The 19,650-nt window shown below is 32.8% G+C and overlaps 1 protein-coding gene across 9 annotated transcripts in view; it reads right to left on the bottom strand.

Moving 5' to 3' along the window:
* SNX14 (sorting nexin 14) overlaps positions 1 to 19,650 on the bottom strand; it is a 71,619-nt gene that overhangs the window by 30,851 nt on the left and 21,118 nt on the right. For 5 of the 9 annotated variants that reach the window (XM_060419576.1, XM_012182824.5, XM_060419578.1 and 2 more), the window contains exons 5-14: positions 19,528 to 19,571; positions 17,571 to 17,658; positions 13,256 to 13,340; positions 9,069 to 9,225; positions 7,680 to 7,755; positions 6,902 to 6,946; positions 6,724 to 6,804; positions 6,514 to 6,628; positions 968 to 1,123; positions 478 to 602 (exon numbers count right to left, since the gene is read on the bottom strand). In XM_060419576.1, the coding sequence (XP_060275559.1) occupies positions 478 to 602; positions 968 to 1,123; positions 6,514 to 6,628; positions 6,724 to 6,804; positions 6,902 to 6,946; positions 7,680 to 7,755; positions 9,069 to 9,225; positions 13,256 to 13,340; positions 17,571 to 17,658; positions 19,528 to 19,571 (972 nt within the window). The remainder of the gene's footprint in view (positions 1 to 477; positions 603 to 967; positions 1,124 to 6,513; positions 6,629 to 6,723; positions 6,805 to 6,901; positions 6,947 to 7,679; positions 7,756 to 9,068; positions 9,226 to 13,255; positions 13,341 to 17,570; positions 17,659 to 19,527; positions 19,572 to 19,650) is intronic. The other 4 variants (XM_060419577.1, XM_012182825.5, XM_060419579.1 and 1 more) reach the window with 1 other exon arrangement.

Raw genomic sequence — 19,650 nt, 5'->3', positions numbered from 1 at the left:
AATATGCTATTTTACCTTACTACTTACAAGTTTAAAGAAAATATTACTTAAATCAAGTGAATACAATCACAGTCAAATAGAGTAAGGATTAAGATATTGCAAATGGAGGTATTCTAACCATCTGATTTCCACTAGTAGGTAAACAACATACATACAAAAATGGGGTTTCCCCATCACCACTACAAAGTCACTCAGATATATGGAAAATCAAATAGACCAATTAGGTAGCAATCTACTAGCCACATACACAAACATGGTTTTGATATTAAGAAATAATATTATCAGTTTCTAATCTCCTGCATTGGCAGGTGGCTTAAATTATGTAGTGGCTTAAATTAAATTATGTAGTGCAAAACAGCATCTAATTAACTACATTTTATTTTTCTATTTATTACTTGAATTACTCATGCAATGATATCAAAGCAACTAATAAGTTTTAAAGAAAAATCTTCACACAACATTAATATTCTGACTTACCTCATCACTGTGGCAAAACATAGGAGTAAACACATTTTCCAAGAGAGAAAGTACATGTTCATAAGCTTCAAAAAGACATCTCATAGTTTGAAGTTTCACAACATCTATATATGGGCCTTCAGCAACTGTTAAAAAAATTATATTGCAAAAATTATTTATGAAAAGCATAAATACATTATATATTAGTTTAAAATTCATTACAGTGAAAGAGCAAACAAACAACACTAAAACTGTTTTGCAGAAAATCCACTGTAAGGTGCAAATCACACCAGAATGAAGAATTAGAACAACCTAGCCAGTTCTGGCAAGTATTATTTATGTGAATTGTGAATAAGTTTCTTCATCACAGCTTTCATCTTGTTAGTAAAATAGGATAATGCCTGCCTGTGTATCTCACACAGCTGTTGCAATAAACAGGGAATACATCAGAAAACTCTGAAAAGAGTAAAAGAACTACAGACAACAGAATTCATCCTCATCTTTTACTTACTTTTTTGAATCTCTTCTACAATGAAGGGATCAAATCGAATTTTGTCAACACTTTCATCTAAACAATATGTTTTATAAATCTTTTGTAACTCTTCATGAAGAGACAGCATTTCGTCATTTGATAACTCTGGTCGTAAAATTCTGTCATTGAATTCCTCTAGCAAATTCAGAAAGGAAAAAAAAAGATTTTCATAGAGTAAAACTATTCAGTGAAAACTTCAGGCTCTCAGTCTAACTGTAATGAATATCAAAAGTGGCAAGTATGAGTAGTCTATTCATCATTTTAAGTTTTTAAAAAAATTTTAATTGGGAGCAATAAAACAACTACTGAGATGAAAGAGAAGTTAAACAATGAAATATAATATATACCAATATAAAATGTGTAAATATTAGCCTAGCAACATAAATCTTCTAAAACTTAGAATAATAAACATGTTTGTAAAATTCTCTTTAAGAAACATATTGGATTAATTTCTTATACCAAGGGTCTTTAATATTCTGAAACCTGATTCACTAAATAATAGTGAAAACTAAGGCTCTTTTTAGTCCTGGTCAATGTTTTTAAACAATGTTTCTTTCCATCAAGGAAGCTGTAGACTAGTGACAGGGCTCAGAGTCTGAACAAATCAATTTTTTCTAAAGAGACAGAGGACAGCATTAAAAAACCCAAAATACTGACTGCCTTTTTTATTACAAGAGGTAATATGGAGCTTACCCCTTAATTCTTAATTATCAAAACTGAAACACAAAGAGAAAAGGAGTTTTTCTTTAAAAAAGAATAAGAAAAAACTAGAACAGAACATATGAGATCTTTGGAATGATAGCAAATTCATAAAATTGGAATCTCAAAAAGGAGAGGAAAAAATCAGGCACAGTATTTGAAGAGATAACAGCCAAGCATCTTCTAAAATGATGAAAACCACCAACCTACATATCTAAGATTCCTAGGAAAATCCAAGCAGAATAAACTTTTTAAAAACTACACATTACAGTTAAATTGCTGAAACCCCAAACACAAAAAGAAAACTGCAAAATCAGGGAGAAAAGAATATATATAGGGAAACAAACATAAGAATGGAAGCTAATTTCTCCTTAGAAACAATGGCGCTGCTCAAAAGGCAATGAAAAAATGACATAAAATGCTGAAAGAAAAAAAAATAACCTGAAATTTTTATTTGGTGAGAATATCTTTTTAAAATGAATACAAAATAACACCTTTTCAGACAGACAAGAGCTAAGAGAATTTACCTCCAGCAGAATGGTGCTATAAGAAATGTAATAAAAAACATTTATTTCAGCAGAAGGAAAATGATACAGAAACTGGCTCTGCAGAAAAAGAATAAAGGCCACCAAAAAAGTAAATTTGCCAGTAACTATCAAGGCCAAAATATGTGTGCATGTGTGTGTGTGTTAAGACTGTTGCTTAAGGAAGAAAAAGCAATGTACTGTGGAGTTTCATAGCCTACACAGAATTAAACTATATAGTAACAGTCACATCAGACAATAAGGGAACAAACTGAGGTATACTGAGGTTCTTACACTGTTTCTGAAACAGTAAAATATATGTTTAAATGAAAACTGTGATAAATGAAGGATGATGATCATTGAGCAACCACTAAAAAAAATAAGAAAATGTCAACAGAGGAGATAAAATACTGAAAAATGCACAAGTAATTCAAAGAAAGGTAGGAAAACATTTTAAAAAAAAATACATGGAACAAATACAAAACACCAAGACCAAAGACCTAACAATAAATATGCAATAATTATACTAAGTGTAAATGTACTATAACCCCCAATTAGAAACTAAAGATTATCAAATTCGATTTTTTAAAAGCAATATTCAGCTATGTGGTATTTATAATAAATGTTAAATTCTTTAATTATATAGAAAAAGGTAATACAATGCAAACCCAAGAGTAAAGATAGTATAACTATATATTAATATCAAACAAAGTAGACTTCAAGACAGAGAATTACCAGAGAATTTTATAGTGATAAAAGGATAGATTCATTACCAATCTTAAATGTCTCTGCACCTAATAATGAAACTTGAAATAGATGAAAAAAAATTAATAACTAAAGGGAGAAATAGCAAATCCATTAAGAAATCAAAAGCCATCAATTTAATCTAAATAATATTTACAGGACACCACCCAACACAGCAAAATAGATGTTCTTCTCACATGTACATGGAATATTCATACAGATCATATGGATGGGCCATAAAACAAGTTTCAATCAATTTCAAAGGACTGAAATCACACCAAATATGTTGTCTGATCAGGACAGTATTAAATCAGAAATCAATCACAATAAGATATCTCAAAAATCCCTAAATTTTGGAAATTTAGCAATACATTTCAAAATAACCCAAGGGTCAAAGGATAAACCACAGGAAAATTTTAAAATATTTCAAACTAAATGACTATAAAAAGCACAGCATATCAAAAATCTTAGAATTCAGTTATAGCAACTCATAGAAATTTATAGTTTTAAGTGCTTATATTAAGAAAGAAGAAATGTGTACAAATTAATCATCAGTGCTTTCACCTTAAGAAACCAAAAGTACACACTAATTGCAAGGTAAGAAGAAAGGAAATAATAAATATGAAAGCTAAAACTTAGCAAATCAAAAATATTTCAAAACTTTATAAACCACTAGAAAGTACAAATTAGCAATAAAGAGGGGATATCACTACAGCTCCATAATAAAAGAATATTAGGAATAACTTGGTGATTAAATAGGGTGCTGAGATGCACTAAAAGCATTTTAAAAATCCACTGTTCATTCATGATAAAAATTCTCAGCAAACAATAAACAGAAGGAAATATTCTCTATCTAGTAAAGGAGATCTACCAGGAAAACCCAGGCTAATATTATACATAATGGTGTAACACTAAATGATTCCCCCATAAAGCAAGGATGTAAGCTCTCACCACTCAGATTCAACACCACACTGAAGGTCCTAGCCATTACAATAGGGGCAGGAAAAAGAAATAAGATGTAAACATCACAAAGGAAAAAGTAAAACTGTGTATTCACAGATGACATGATTGTGTGTGCAGAAAATCCTAAGGCAATCTACAAAAAAGCTACTAGAACTAGTAAGTAAACTTAGTAATGTCACAGGATACAAAATCAGTACGCAATAAATCAATTCTATTTCTGTATATAAGCAACAAAAAAATTTAACAAGTTATTTTAAATACCACATTCAAATAAATCCAAAAATAAAGATCCACAGTGATAACTATGAAACACTTTTATGGAGAGAAATTAGGAATGAAATGAATGAAAAAATACGCCCTATTCATGTACTGGAAATCTAAATACTGTTGAGATGTCATTACTCCCCAAGTTGAGCTACAGATTTAATACCACCCCAATTAAAACACTGAAGCAGGTTGTGTATGTGGATGAAGGGGTATGATTATCAGTCTGACTGTAAACTTTATATAGAAATGCAAAGAACTTAAAATAGCTAAGGACAGTCTTTAAAAAGAACTAAGTGGGAAGTCATAAACCACTTGATTGCAAAACTTACTTAGTCAAAGTAATCAAGACTGTATTAGTATTAGTCGCTCAGTCGTACCCAACTCTTTGTGACCCCATGGACTGCAGCCCACCAGGCTCCACTGTCCATGAGATTTTCCAGGCAAGGATACTGGAGTGGGTTGCCATTTCCTTCACCAGGGGACCTTCCCAACCCAGGGTTTGAACCCTGGTCTCCTACACTGCAGGTAGATTCTTTACTGACTAAGCTACAAGGGAAGCCCCAATCAAGACTGTGGTATCGGCCAAAAAAAGTAGACATATGGATCAATGGAAAAGAATATAACCGAGAAACAGACCCACATATGGTCAAAAGGTTTGTCAAAGATGCCCAAGTAATTCAAGATGGGAATGAAACGTCTCTTCAAAAAATGGATACTGGAAAAACTGTATATCTATACAGGGGGAAAATGAACCTCAACCCCTACCTAATACCAACCTAAAATTTATTCCACGATGGATCACAAATCTGTATATAAAATATAATAACTATAACACACCTAGAGAAAAACAGGCAAACATCACCTTGACTAAAGATAGGTGAAGGCTTAAAAAAGTCTTTTGGAAGTCTCAGAAAGCACAAAGCATAAAATTAAAAATTGATACACTGAATTTCATCAAAATTTAAAAGTTCTGCTCATCAAGAGACTCTATTCCAAAAATAAAAAGACAAACCACTGTCTGAAAGAAAGTCTTTGTAATACTTATATCTGACAAAAAGACTCATATCTAGAATATTTAAAGAACTACTGAAATTTCTGACAAAAGGAAAAACAATTCAGTAAGAAACAGGCAAAAGACAGCAATTCCACAAAGATATTCAAATAGTCAATAAGCACATGATAAAGTATTCATCTCTGTTAATCATTAGAGAAGTGCAAATTAAAAGCACAACAAAATTCTACCACATACCAACTAAAATGGCTAAAATTAAAAAGATAAACACCACCAAATTTTTATAAAGTTGAGGCACAACCAGAACTCTCTTACCCTGCTGGTGGAGTAAAATAGTACATACAACCCTCTGGAAAACAATTTGGCAGCTTCTTATAAAATTAAACATATATCTACCTTGTGACACAGCAATTATACTTCTAGTTATTAAATATATGCTCAACAGAAAACCCTGTACAAGAATGTGCACAGCAGCTTTACTCATAACAGCCCCAGAGTGGAAGCAGTCCAGATACCCATCTAGAGGAGAATGAATAAAGAAAGTGTGGTACCCTCATACAAAAGAACACTACTTCACAATAAAAAAGAACAAACTACTCATCTACACAATAACATGAATCAATCTTAAACAGCATCATCCTGAATCAATGAAGTCAGGCTCCAAAAGTACATCCTATGAGCTTCCATCTATATAAGGAAACTGTACAGGAAAAACCAATTTGTGGTCAAAGAAATGAGATCAGTGACTGCTTTGGCAGGAGTGGGAGCAGGAAAGCATCAGCTGGGAAGGGCTCTCAGGGAACCTTCTAGGGTGATGGAAATCTTCCTGATTTCAGTAAAGGTATAGGTTATATGGAGTGCAGATTTGTTAGAGCAATTGTATATTTAAATTCTATTTGTTTTGCTGTGTAAAATATGCCTCAATTTGTTTTCATTATATATTTTAAAAAATTAGGTGCATTAAAAAAACTAATCTTTTCAGAGTCCATATAGTGCCTCAAAATCCAATAGCACAAGATGTTATAGAACTTCTAGTCAAAATAGAACATTTTTATATTTGATTACTTAATCAAAATAATTCTTAACAAAAACTGTGACAAAATGCTCATGACCAGGTCTTTAACACAATTTCATTACTCTAAATTTTTAGTAGTTTTTCTTCCTGCTAAGAGCACTTGGTTGAAGTCAGTTAAAGATTATGTTCCAATGTGGAAAGGAGTAGACACTGGCAACTACAACATTAGATCTGATCTGAATTGTCAAGTATATGACAAAGTTTAACAATGACTTTAGTAAAGTACACAGGTAAGCCTCACCCACAGTCAGACAAATCTGCAACACGTGCACTGCTCCTTCTTGTTTCAGAAAGTTCATAAACCGGAACAAGAGATCTTGCTGCTCTCTGATTTGCTTCAATTCTAACTTCAGCACCTTGATACAACATGGGAGGAGGAGTAAGTTAGAGCTATATAAATACGTGATAAAATTGTTTATATCGAAAGTATGTTATTTCTGAAAATACTTACAGATGGTTTTTTATTTCTAGGTTCTGCAAATTTCTGCAAGAATGGAACTAAAGGGGAAGGCGGTTCAGTCGCTTTTTCAGGCTTTGAAGAGAGAATTAATTCAGTCAAGTGTCATTTGATTGGTATGTATCAAACTTCAATGCAATCTGAAATATTTTTTAACATGTTCAATACTCACTGGACTGTCATCTATGAAGATGATAAGCAAATGATTCACAGTATCCTAATGGAAAATAATAAACATAGATCAAAATAATTTCATTAGTGTATTCTGCCCTGAATTCTGAAAGCTTCTATCAGATTGCGAAAGTTTCTGGAAAAATGACAAAACAGAGCAGTGGCAAAGCATCTGTACGTTTGTTAACACCGAAGAACTTTTTAAAAAAATCTACAATACAGGGTTCTCAACTTTTGTGGAAATGGAAAAAGAAAAGTAATTCTGACTTTGGCATTCAAAATGCTTATAAATTATCCCTATTTCTTCAAAATCTTACTGGATCAAAAGTAAAAGCAACTCAACTATCCATCAATAGATGAATGAACAAAATGTGACATATATCTATAATGAAATACTACTCAGCCTCGAAAAGAAAGGGAATTCTGATCTATGCTGCAACATGAATGAACCTTGACGATATTATACTATGTAAAATAAGCCAGATGCTGCATCACTCCACTCGTCTAAGGTAACCAGAGTAGTCAAGTTCACAGAGACAGAAAACAGTCAGGAAGCAGAGTTGCCAGGCGTTAGGAGGAATGGAGAATTACTGTTTATATGGGTGCAGAATTTAGATTTTGTAAGATAAAAAGAGTTCTGGAGACAAGCTATGGTTATGATTGCTCAACAATGTGAAATGTGCTTAATACCACTGAACTGTACATGTAATTTAAGATGGTAAATTTTACTTTACATGCATTTTATCACAATTAAAGAAAAAAATTTTTTTAAATCTTACTGGATCAGCTAGGAAATCCAAAGAAGGGAGGAACACCGAACCAGAGAGAATCTCTCTTAGAAGTAAGGTCAGAGATCTGGAAAAAAGAACAATATTGTACATATTTAGTGACTTACATCAGCTCTCACGTGGGAATCTTGTTAATATGACTATGATTCAGGAGATCTGGGGTCTGCCTTGACAGTCTGCCATCTCTAACAAGCCACCAACTAATGCTCACACTATTGGTTCAGAGACCACATCTGGATTTCTTAACTGGTTAAAAGGAATACTATTAAGAGGGAAAAAGCATTTCCTCGGCAGGAGGAACTTGAGTAAGCATTAGAAAAACTCTACTTCAGAATATTACAATGTTACATGTAACAAATTAATAAGTAAAACTAATTTTAATAGTATAATTATTGTATGACTATAATATTTAAATTAATAAAGCCATTTTTTAAACTTTTATTTAAAATATTTTAAATTTAAAATAAAGTAATATTTAAAGTGTACCACCAAGAATAAGCCATGGTTGGACATACTGCACAGCACAGGGAAATATAGCTATTATTTTATAATAACTCTAAATAGAGTACTTTCTTGGTGGCTCAGACAGTAAAGCGTCTGCCTCCAATGCGGGAGACCCGGGTTCAATCCCTGAGTCGGGAAGATCTCCTGGAGAAGGCAATGGCACCCCACTCCAGTATTCTTGCCTGGAAAATCCCACGGACGGAGGAAGCTGGTAGGCTACAGTCCATGGGGTCGCAAGGAGTCGAACACGACTGAGCGACTTCACTTTCACTTTCTTTCACTAAACAGAGTGTAATATATGAAAATACTGAAGCACTATGTTATCTGAAAATAGTACTATAAATTAACTATAATTCAATTAAAGTAAATAAATAAAATAAACCATGGTCCTTATCTCTAAGGATCATAAAGATAAGAGCAACAAAGGAACTTTATGGAATAATCTAAACATGCTCTTATAGGAACAAAGGAGGCTGGATGGACTAAATGACCTTTAACTATACTTTCCAAACTTAGTGGTATAATTTATCCAAAGTGTTTCTGCCAGTGAGTCCCAATATGCATGTCTTTTCAAAGGAACACCAAGGATGTAACACAGTATAATGATATCAAGTAAGAAACTTAATTTTTATGTTTATCTTTGATTTCCCAAGATCAGCTTCTAGGAAAAAACTGTTAGCAATACAATATATCATGAACGTTCAGTGCCTAAAATGGCATTTTAGGACCTAATAAATTATATTTCTTAAATGGAAAATTTTTCACATCATAGGATAACCTCAAGTTTTAGTGTATTCCTATTATGATCAAAAACAGCAATATACACATGGCATGGTATGTAAATACTGCTATGACATTTTCCAGTCTTATTTATACCTGCAGTCTGTTGCTTTAGGAGGTAAAATATAAGGAAAAAGTAGTTCGGTAAGTTTCCTTAAATAATGTAATTCATCTCTTCGACTCCTCAAAGCCACATGAAGCTCTGGACCATACTCTTCTAAAGCAGCTTGCTGTAAAAACTCTGTATTTTCTACTATAAATACAAATAAGAAATAAACATTGGAAGAAGTTAACAGCATTAAACAACTTCAGCCATTTCCACTAACAAACAGAAAATAATTTAACACAGCCATTCCTTTCTTAACCTTTCTTTCTTTCCAATATGTATTCTACTGGCAAACTTTTCCACAAAAAGAAAGTAAAGGTAATTTTCCTCTTTGCTGGAAGTTTTTAATTTATTCAAAATGAATTGATAAAAAAAGTCCTTTCACCCTTGGTAAACAAAATTTTAAACTCAGGTCATTACAAATTATATTAAAAGCAAAAGTTTTAAGTGGAAAAAACTAAATAAAACATCTTCCAGCACACACAAAGCTTTAGTTATCAAACATTACATCTTATTCATCCTCTGCAAGTATTAAAAAATCCATCTTAAAGCTCTCTATTATCTCTTCTTTCACATCAAAATCAATCAGGTAACCCTTTAAACTAATTATAGAATAGAAACGGGCTTCCTTGGTTAAGTTCTGCATCTTCTGCCCATAGCATAGGACAGAAAAGGTATAGAACTGTATACAGTGGAAGTCCATGAAGTTCGATTACTTACTAAATGTTAACTGATGATAAAAGTTACACTAACAAAAGGTTTTCTTAAAGGCCAAGCACTAAACTAATACTTCAAAACTTAAAAATAATAGTATTGTCAATCCTTTTTTACAGACCTCAAAAGAGCAGGAGAAAAAGAAGTCACGATTTCCCCCTATCTGCACTCTGGGCCAAGTTTTAAAATCATGAAGTCTGTGAAGGGAATCTTAATTCTAATTCAATGGCATTTATTTTATACTATTTACTTCTATTTTTATTGAGAGAATGCAAGCATATTTACCAAAAAAAAAAAAAAATGCTAATATATACATTCCAAAGGTGTGAAGGTAAATGAATGTTACCTGCACCAGAGGTGCAAAAGCAGGACCGACAAAGATGGATGTGGTTTTCATACAAATCACGTTCATGCATTTTATTTTATAATTATAAAATTGTTTACCAAGCATTCTGCCCCAAGTATTCGGGGTACAGGTCTTTTAAAAATTTATATCATAAACAGGAATTTAAAATAAGAAGACTAAGCTATGCTATAAACTCCAGTTCTACTTACTAACTGATGATCTTAAATAATATAATCCCTTTGAGCCTCAGTTTCCCCCTCAGTAAAGTCATTAAATAGATAACACTGAAAATATTTCATGTAAAATGTACAAGTAATTATAATATTTGATGCTATTAAGCATTTATACATAATATATAAATTGAATCACTAGACTGGACTCTACTCAGATGTGAGATTTTTGTAGTCTTAGCTAATGAAAGAATTTAAAAATCAGGCAGAAGATAAAAACATGTGGAGGAAGAAAACCTTAATACAAGTACAAGCAAAATATAGATGCTGAAAAACAGGCTATGAATTAAACTCTACTAATCACCAGTATACCTCCTGCCTAATCAATGGAGTTTTCAGACCACGAAAGGAAGTTTTCAGAATCCATGACAAAAAGATTCCTTTAGGATGAAAAGACCGATATAATAAGGCCCTTCAACTACTACTGAATTTAAATTAAACCAAGGCTTCTAATGTATGTATTTTCAACATGTCTAAGGATGACAGAAGTAATTACATAGAAAACCTCTTTGCAATTCCTACTTTCAAGAGGCAGATAAGGAGAGAACACCAAGAGAGTAAAAATGTACATGGATAAAGAGGTTAACCTTTAATTACTTCCTGAGTATACAAAATTGTGTAGCAAAAAATATTTAGAAAACAAATGCATGCATGAAAGAGAAGAAAAATCAAAACCCGGAAAATCTTACAAGTCTAATTCACTGTTATAACATTTAGAACACCAGAACCTTTGGACAAACTGGAATCCTCCTAATACTTAGGTCTTTTAATTTTATGGACTTCATTAATTACTAATACAATGTCATTAATGAATCCAATCTAGCATTTTATGGTGATTTTGTAATTGAGGACCATTTTTCACATGAATAGTGGTAGCAAACTAGCAACCCTTCTCTTGCGAAGACTAAAGGATAAATTTCAGCACTCTCAGAAACAAAACAACTTGGAGATTTTATTAAACTGATCAATTCAACTAAAAGTAAAAAGATGAGTCCATTTATCTATATCCTGAGTTCAAAGTGTTTGTCTTTATAACAAAATTAAGACCATATTAAAAATAATTTTCCCACACAAAAACTTGCACACAAGTGACCAAGATGTCCTTGAAAAAGTGAATGGATAACTGTAGCACATCTAGACAACAGAATGTAATTGAGCACTAAAAAGAAATCAGTTATCCAGCCACAGAAGACATGGAGAACCCTTAAATGCATAATTCTAAATGAAAGAAAGCAGTCTGGAAAGGCTACAGTATGATTCCATTTATGGAATTTATGACATTTGGAAAAGGGAAAACTGTGTAGAAAGAGCAAAAAGATCAGTGGTAGTCAGGGGCTCCTGAAGGAAAGAGAGAGGGATAAACAGGTGAAACACAGGGGATATGGGGGCAGTGAAACACTCAGTATGATACTGTGATGATAAATACATGACATTAACCATTTGTCAAAATCCACAGAATGTACAAGAAGAGTAAAACCCTAATGAAAACTATGGACTTTGTTAACAATGTATCAATACTGGCATATCAACTGTAACAAATGTACCAACCAAGGCAAGGCATTAATAATCGGGAAGGGGGGAAATATATGGGAATCTCTAAAATATCTGCTCAATTTTTCTATAAACTTAAAACTACTCTAAAAACTAAAATTTACTAATTAAAAAAACACATTTTCCATATTTTTTTCTGTCAGTAAAGTACCCTTAACAGAATGGCTACAATCTTCTGGTATGATTTTGCCAGTGAAAGGACAACAATTTTAAAAGTTAACTTTTTTTTTGTTTAACATTTAAACTACATACATTTAAACTTTTCTACTTTTAAACTACATTGAAGGTAAAACTTCTTAATTGTTATATAAGACAAAAACACAAGAGCTTAAACATGCAATCTGAACTGGTTCTCGTACCTGAGGAATGATTTATACCAAATGACAAGTAAACTAATAATTTAACTTCCACTCTACCTAGAACACAATTTCCTCAAATATATTGTGATTATATGAATTGATGTTATATGAGAAGGGAAAATTGGTTCCACGCTCAAATGAGTCTAGGATGTTCCGGGTTATACAAAGTTAAAGCTATATCTTTGCTGCAAGACTCCTGAGAGGCTTTGGACTGCTAATACTTACTGGTAATTTCCAGAAAAGGAATACCATACATGGTAATTACCAGTCTCACAAACAACTAAATATAGAGCATATAAGTAATTTTGCTTAAAAAGTATATTTCAACTTGATCTAAGAGTAAGAAAAGCCCCAAAGGAAGATTTCATTTGTTCAATCAGCGAACATTTGATGAATATATATTATGTATACATCATGACAGTATAAAGCCCAGGACATATGTGGGAAACTGAAAAGAGGTCATCCTAGCTAAAGTATAATACATATTGAAGGATAAGATCAAAGAACTTACCTACACAGGAAAGGATTTAAATATAAGACAGTTTTGACTCTACAGCAGTCACTAATTTTTTTTTTTTTAAGTAGGGAGGTAACAGGATTGTGGTATTGTGAAATTAACATAGTAACAGTATACAGGATAGGCTAGGTCAAATTGAAATCATTAAGGAAAAAGGAGAGAAGACATGAGAGATACCACAAAGGAAGTAACGAAGGCAAAGGATCCATTAAAAAAAAAAAAGATAAGGTTCATCAATAATATACCTAACAATTAATGACTGTACTTTAATTTTCATAGATTCTTGAGTTCACACAATCACTTGTATTATTAATAAATTACCGAAAAGGATTTCAGTTGAAACAAAAACTCACAGCATTTATGAATATATCACTTAATTTATCAGTACTCAGATATTTAGGGTGAAAGTTGGCATATAAAAACAAAATCACTCAAATTTCGGAGCAGGAAATTGTATTACCTTTCTGACTGGCTTTAACAATCACTTCTATATGCTTCATTGCTGCTTTTAATAGTTTCTTGGTGATAATAGATGGAATATCCACCTAGAAAAATTCAACATTAAAATAAAAACTTTTAAAATAATTTATCTCTAAGTTACAATGGCAGGAACACTATATTTAAGACACTGGGACATAAGATCTTAAAAATTAGCTGTACTGAATGAAGTCAGAAAGAGAAAAATAAATGTCGTGTATTAACACATATATATGGAATTAGAAAGACAGTACTGATGAACCTATTTGCAGGGCAGCAATGGAGACACAGACATGCAGAAAGACTTATGGACATGGGGTCTGGGGAAGAAAGGAGAGGGTGGGACAGAGGGAGAGAGTAACATGGAAACATATACACTGCTGCTGCTGCTATGTCACTTTAGTCATGTCTGACTGTGCGACCCCGGACGGCAGCCCACCAGGCTCCCCCGTCCCTGGGAGTCTCCAGGCAAGAATACTGGAGTGGGTTGCCATTTTCTTCTCCAACGCATGCATGCATGCTAAGTCGCTTCAGTCATGTCTGACTCTATGTGACCCTATGGACAGCAGCCCACCAGGCTTCTCTGTCCACAGGATTCTCCAGGCAAGAATACTGAAGTGGGCTGCCATTTCCTTCTCCGAACATATCCACTTCCATACGTGAATTAGACAGCCAATGGGAATTTGCTATATGACTCAGGGAACTCAAACCAGGGCTCTGCAACAACCTAGAAGGGTGGGATATGAATGGGAATATCAAGAGGGAAGGGACATATGTATACCTAGGGCTGATTCATGTTGATGTTTGGCAGAAATCAACACAATATTGTAAAGCAATTATCCTTCAATTAAAAATAAATTTTTAAAAAATTAGTTATATTATTAGGAATCTTTCAAAAATATAACTTAAAAGCACTTTACACTCTTAGACCACATTGATTATAACTTCAGACAGTTTTACTACCACAATAATGAAAATATACCTTAACAGGCATACCTTATACACTAAATTTTTCTCATGAAATTAGTGTCTTTATTCTTGACTTATTTCTTTAATGTATTTGTTCTAAATGTATTCAAGAAAAAAAAATGTCAAGCAGCTTATCATTCCTTTGAGGTTATAAATTTGTGTTAACTAAGGCTGCTTGAAAATAAACTTTTCATTCAGATTACAAGACAAATCCTGGTTTCAAGATATATGGCAACATTCTATTTTGGAATAATACTAAGTTTCATTTTTCCGCACAGACAATTTTCAACTTAAAGATTGGAAACTGTAGTGACTAGGGTAGGTTAGTAAGAGAGAATTAGAAGCGTACATGAATACACATAAAAGAGACAGAAAATAAAATAACTTAAAAAAAAAAGAGTCTTGTGAATTAAGTAAATCACCAAAAAGCATGTTTATTAGACTTCAACAGGGTTATCTGCCATCACAAAGCTCAACACATTACATTCTCCCTTTATCAAAGGCATGAGAAAACTGCATCCCAACAGTGTTATTTTGTGTTAACTTTTCAATTCTTTTTAAATTCCTCATTAAGAAAGAGGGAAAACATCACAGCCTGATAAATCTATTAAGTGTAATGACTCAGAAGCCCCCAATATTAGTGATTTACTAGTAAAACCCAGAGCAGTTTATAGGTATCTTTCAGCTATGAATATCAAACATGTTCAAAAGGGGGCTATGTTTCTGCTAGCAATATGCCTTTTTTGCAAAATAACATTACTCTTCATTTACCCCTGCCCTCTTGGTACTTAGTGATTATAAATTAGTTCCATTAATTGTCAAATAAACAAGATGTCTTTGTTTTCAAATATTTTGTAAAATCTCATCTTCTGAGAATACACATGAAAATTTTCACTTGCAAGTTCTATTTTAGAAACTTCAGGTCAAAGTCAAAATGAATAAAACAATGAGTTTGTCACTAAACTTCAATTTTAAAAAAAAACACTGTGGACCTTAAATGATTGTCTTCATTATCCCCAAACCCCCAAGGTACATTATTCAGGTAATGTTACCAAGGATAGAACACTGTACTAGGAATAACATGACCCAGGCCTAATCCTCTGCCCATCAATTACCTCTGACACTCTGACACAGAATATTACTAACTTTCTACAAAATGAGTATGATAAAGACCCACTTATCTTCCAGGACAGTATGCAGATAAAATGAAAAGAAAAAAATATATAGCATAACAATCCAGAAAGTGGAAAAAATATTTGGAAATCATATATCTGATCAAGGAAATCCAGAATAGATAGTAAACTCTTACATCTCAGTAATTAAAAGACAAATAACTCAGTTTAAAACATGGAGAAAAAATTTGAATATACATTTCACCCCCCAAAAAAGATATACAAATGGCCAATAAGCATCCAAGAAGATTCTCAACATCATCAGCCATGAAGTGAAGTGAAAGTCGCTCAGTCATGTCTGACTCAATGCGACCCCATGGACTAGACAGTCCATGGAATTCTCCAGGCCAGAATACTGGAGTGGGTAACCTTTCCCTTCTCCAAGGGATCTTCCAAACCCAGGGATCGAACCCAGGTCTCCCACATTGCAGGCAGAGTCTTTACCAGCTGAGCCACAAAGGAAGCCCAAGAATACTGGAGTGGGTAGCCTATCTCTTCTCCAGGGGATCTTCCCAACCCAGAAATTGAACCAGAGTCTCCTGCACTGCAGGCGGATTCTTTACCAACTGAGCTATCAGGGAAGCCCCATCAGCCACAGGGAAAAGCAAAGCAATGCCACAATGAGATATGACTTCACATCCATTAGCACGGTTAGAATCAAAAAGTGAAATAATAATTAGTTATGGCAAGGATGTGGATAAATCAAGACACTCATACACTGCTGGTGGCAATGGAAAATGGTGCAGTCATTTAGGAAAACAGTCTTTTGACAGTTTCTTTAAAAAATGGTTTAAACATAAACCATCTGACCCAGTAATTACATTTGTAGGTAAAATCAAAAGAAAGGAAAACAAATATTCTATACACATTCTCCCCACAAAAAACTTGTACACAAACCCTATGGTGGCATTATTCACAATGGCCAAAAGGTAGAAACAATCCAAATGTCCACCGACTGACAGATGGATAAACAAAATGTAGTATATCCATACAATGGAATATTATTCAGACATAAAAAAGAATAAGTACTGATACAGGTACAACAGGACAACATGAATAGACCTCAAAAATATTATGCAAAGTGAAAATAAACAATCACAAACATTATACTAAATGAAAGCAAGTAATCACAAAAACTATAGAAAGGATTTCATAGTTAACATGTACTATATTCAACCAACCAACAATCTTGTCATTGGACATCAGTTTTCCTTTTCAGTCTTCCTTATTATAAGGTATACTGCAATGAATCTTTGAATATACATGTTTCCCCTCTATTTCTTTAAAATATACTAAAAAAATGGAATTATATTTGAGAGTACAGACATTTTTAAGTCTTTCAATGAAGATTACCAAACCCCCTAACAGGGTAAGAGTTATATCAATTTGAACATGCTTTGCCTGTTTCTCTACAATCACCAGCGCTAAACACTATCATTCTTTTTTCTTTCCCAACCTGATAGGCAAAAGAATAGTATCTCATTAAAAGACAACATATTTTCAAATATTAATTGGCACTTTTATATTTTCCTTTTGGGAACTACTTATTCATAATTTTTTGCATATGTTTGCTACAGTGGTTGATTTTATTGGTCATTTCTCAAATAGGTATAGCAACATTTAACAAGAATTTATCTTTATTTATTCCTGGCAGAGATACAGATCACTAATTTATTATTAATATGTTCAATATATAGAACTGACAAGGCAGTAGACAAGTACTTGTGTCTATAGCCAACAAAGTTAAGTGTATATATATGGCTTGAAATTTTTTTAAAACATCATAATCATTACAACGTAGTCAGTAAATTCATCTAACAAGAACATGACTTTTTTTTCTACAGTTGTCTTTTTATCTCTAACTGCTAAAAACCAAGATATCCAAACATTAAAGAAAGCAAAATTGATCAATTAATCAATAGTAATCCATTTATCTCTTAATCTAAAAAAATTAAAGGTGAAGAACAAAGCGAATACATATAGTGTGTGTGCTAAGTTGCTTCAGTCATGTACAATTCTTTGCCACCCCATGGACTCTAAGCCCACCAGGTTCCTCTGTCCATGGGATTCTCCAGGCAAGAATAGTGGAGTGGGTTGCCATTTCCTTCTCCAACATATAGTATAGAAATTCCCAAATTTCTCATTATAAATATATACCTTGTGAATCCTTCGAATTAAGACGGATGCAAAAAACCGTAATATAATTCTCAGTTCATCAACAAAGGACTCATCATCTGTTACATCCCTTCAATTGGAAAGAAAAACAAGCATTTAGAAGTTCAAAGAAATACAGCTTCCCTTTCTAGAAACCAAGAGAAGTCTAGAACTGACTCTTTTCCCATTTACTTATGCTATTTTTCAACAAACAATGCATTATATTATGGAACAAAAGAACAAAGAAGAGAATTAAAATCTCCCATAATTCTAGTGCCAAGACACAATTATTAACTAAATTATTGTATAGATTTCCCTGTAGACATTCATGTGTATGTAGTCACATGTTTAAGATTTTTAAGATCATTTTCTAAATATCATCAAAGAAATATCTAAAAAACACAATAATTCTGAAAAGAAACAGAATTACATAGAAAAGTTCAATTAAATATTTATAGATTAATAATATAAACTAATTCTAAAAGTAAGAAAAAAAGTGTGTGTTCTATTTGAAAAAGAAAGTAAATTGAAACTCAAAATGTTTTTAAATAGAAATTTTGACAACCTTTTCCTGAATTTTCCTATAGCCTGAGGTCCCTAGAAGAATTAGGATACCTTCCTAATCCAAGGCAAGAAAGAAAGGTATGTATAATCATAATTTTCTGAACTAGAAGATGATGCTGTTAAGTCCCTTGGTAGAATAAAGAAGATAATTTTGTATCAATCATGGTTCCCACTATTAACTCCAAGGAAGGGAATATCATAGCATCAATAGCTATACAGGATACACACTAAAAAATACAGCCAGATTTTGTCTGAAAAGTTATAATGTGGGGGCACGGTGGGGATGGGGTGGCAGTCAGGGAGTTTCACAACAGGATTCATTTTATAAAAGGCCTCACCATCAATTTACTTAAATGACAAATGCCCCATGTTTAAGACAGATGCCAATGTAAAAACTGTATATAAGCTATATATGCAAAAATAACATATTAAATGAGTATTAAATTTGTTTTAATCCACTATAGATCAACTCAACTACTAGCATTTTTTTCCCCCCAGCCACATTGCTCAGCTTGTGGAATCAGTTCCCTGACCAGGGACTGAACCCAGGCCCATGGCAGTGAAAGCGTTAAGTCCTAGCCACTGGAAACCAGGGAAGCCGCCTATTAGCATTTTTAAATTAGGAAATTCAAAATATACTGAATCATTCTAACATTAGGGGAGATATAATTAAATATTATAAGTCATATAGGTGTAAGTGTTCAAATATATAACTAAGTACATGATGCTTATGTAAGGGAGTATGTGTTTTATTAAATGATTTCTGATTGTCAAATCAGACTTTTTTTTCCCACAGATCTAGAGCATTTTCCATATTCCATTGAGCATAGGGGATTTGTACATTAGCATCAGATACCAAAAACAAAGCTACTCTGGAACATTAATTTTCCAGGAAGTCTACTGAAATTAACTTTCAGTTTAATGAAATACCTGAATAAAAATTTTTTCTCTAAATGTACAACTAATTGTACTAAGTGTAACTAAGTGTAAAAAGTGCATACAAAATGATAAATCACTACAATTAGGAGTCATAAGAAACTGTACAAGTTACTGTTTTTTCAAAAAGTAGCCTAGGGTTTTTTCCTCTTTGCTATCACTAAATTGTTAATTGATTACCTACATCAATGGTTCTTAAGAGACCACTGTGCCTCCCAGGTAAATTTGGCAATCTCTGAAGACATTTTTGGTGATCACAACCAAGGAGAACAAGGAGTGCCACCAGCATTCACTGGGAAAAAGTCAGGGGTACATTACATACCCTATAATGCACAGTATAGGTCCCCTAACAAAGAATTATGTGGCCAAAAATATCAATAGTGCCAACACTGAGAAATCACCATCTATACTAAAAATGTATCATTAGCACACTTAATGGGATCTTAAAGAAAGAACTTACCTGTACCAGGGGTAGACAAAGTTTTCCAACACTAATTCAAGAACCTGCATAAAAATTATTTTTCAAGAAAAATCAAGTTAATTAATTCTGGGAAAATAAACTCTCATACTAAGGAATATATAA

The sequence above is a fragment of the Ovis aries genome, chromosome 8, assembly GCF_016772045.2.
Source record: "Ovis aries strain OAR_USU_Benz2616 breed Rambouillet chromosome 8, ARS-UI_Ramb_v3.0, whole genome shotgun sequence".
Taxonomy (NCBI): Eukaryota; Metazoa; Chordata; class Mammalia; order Artiodactyla; family Bovidae; genus Ovis; species Ovis aries.
Note: the sequence above shows the minus strand (reverse complement) of the source record. Positions and strands in the feature narration are given on the sequence as shown.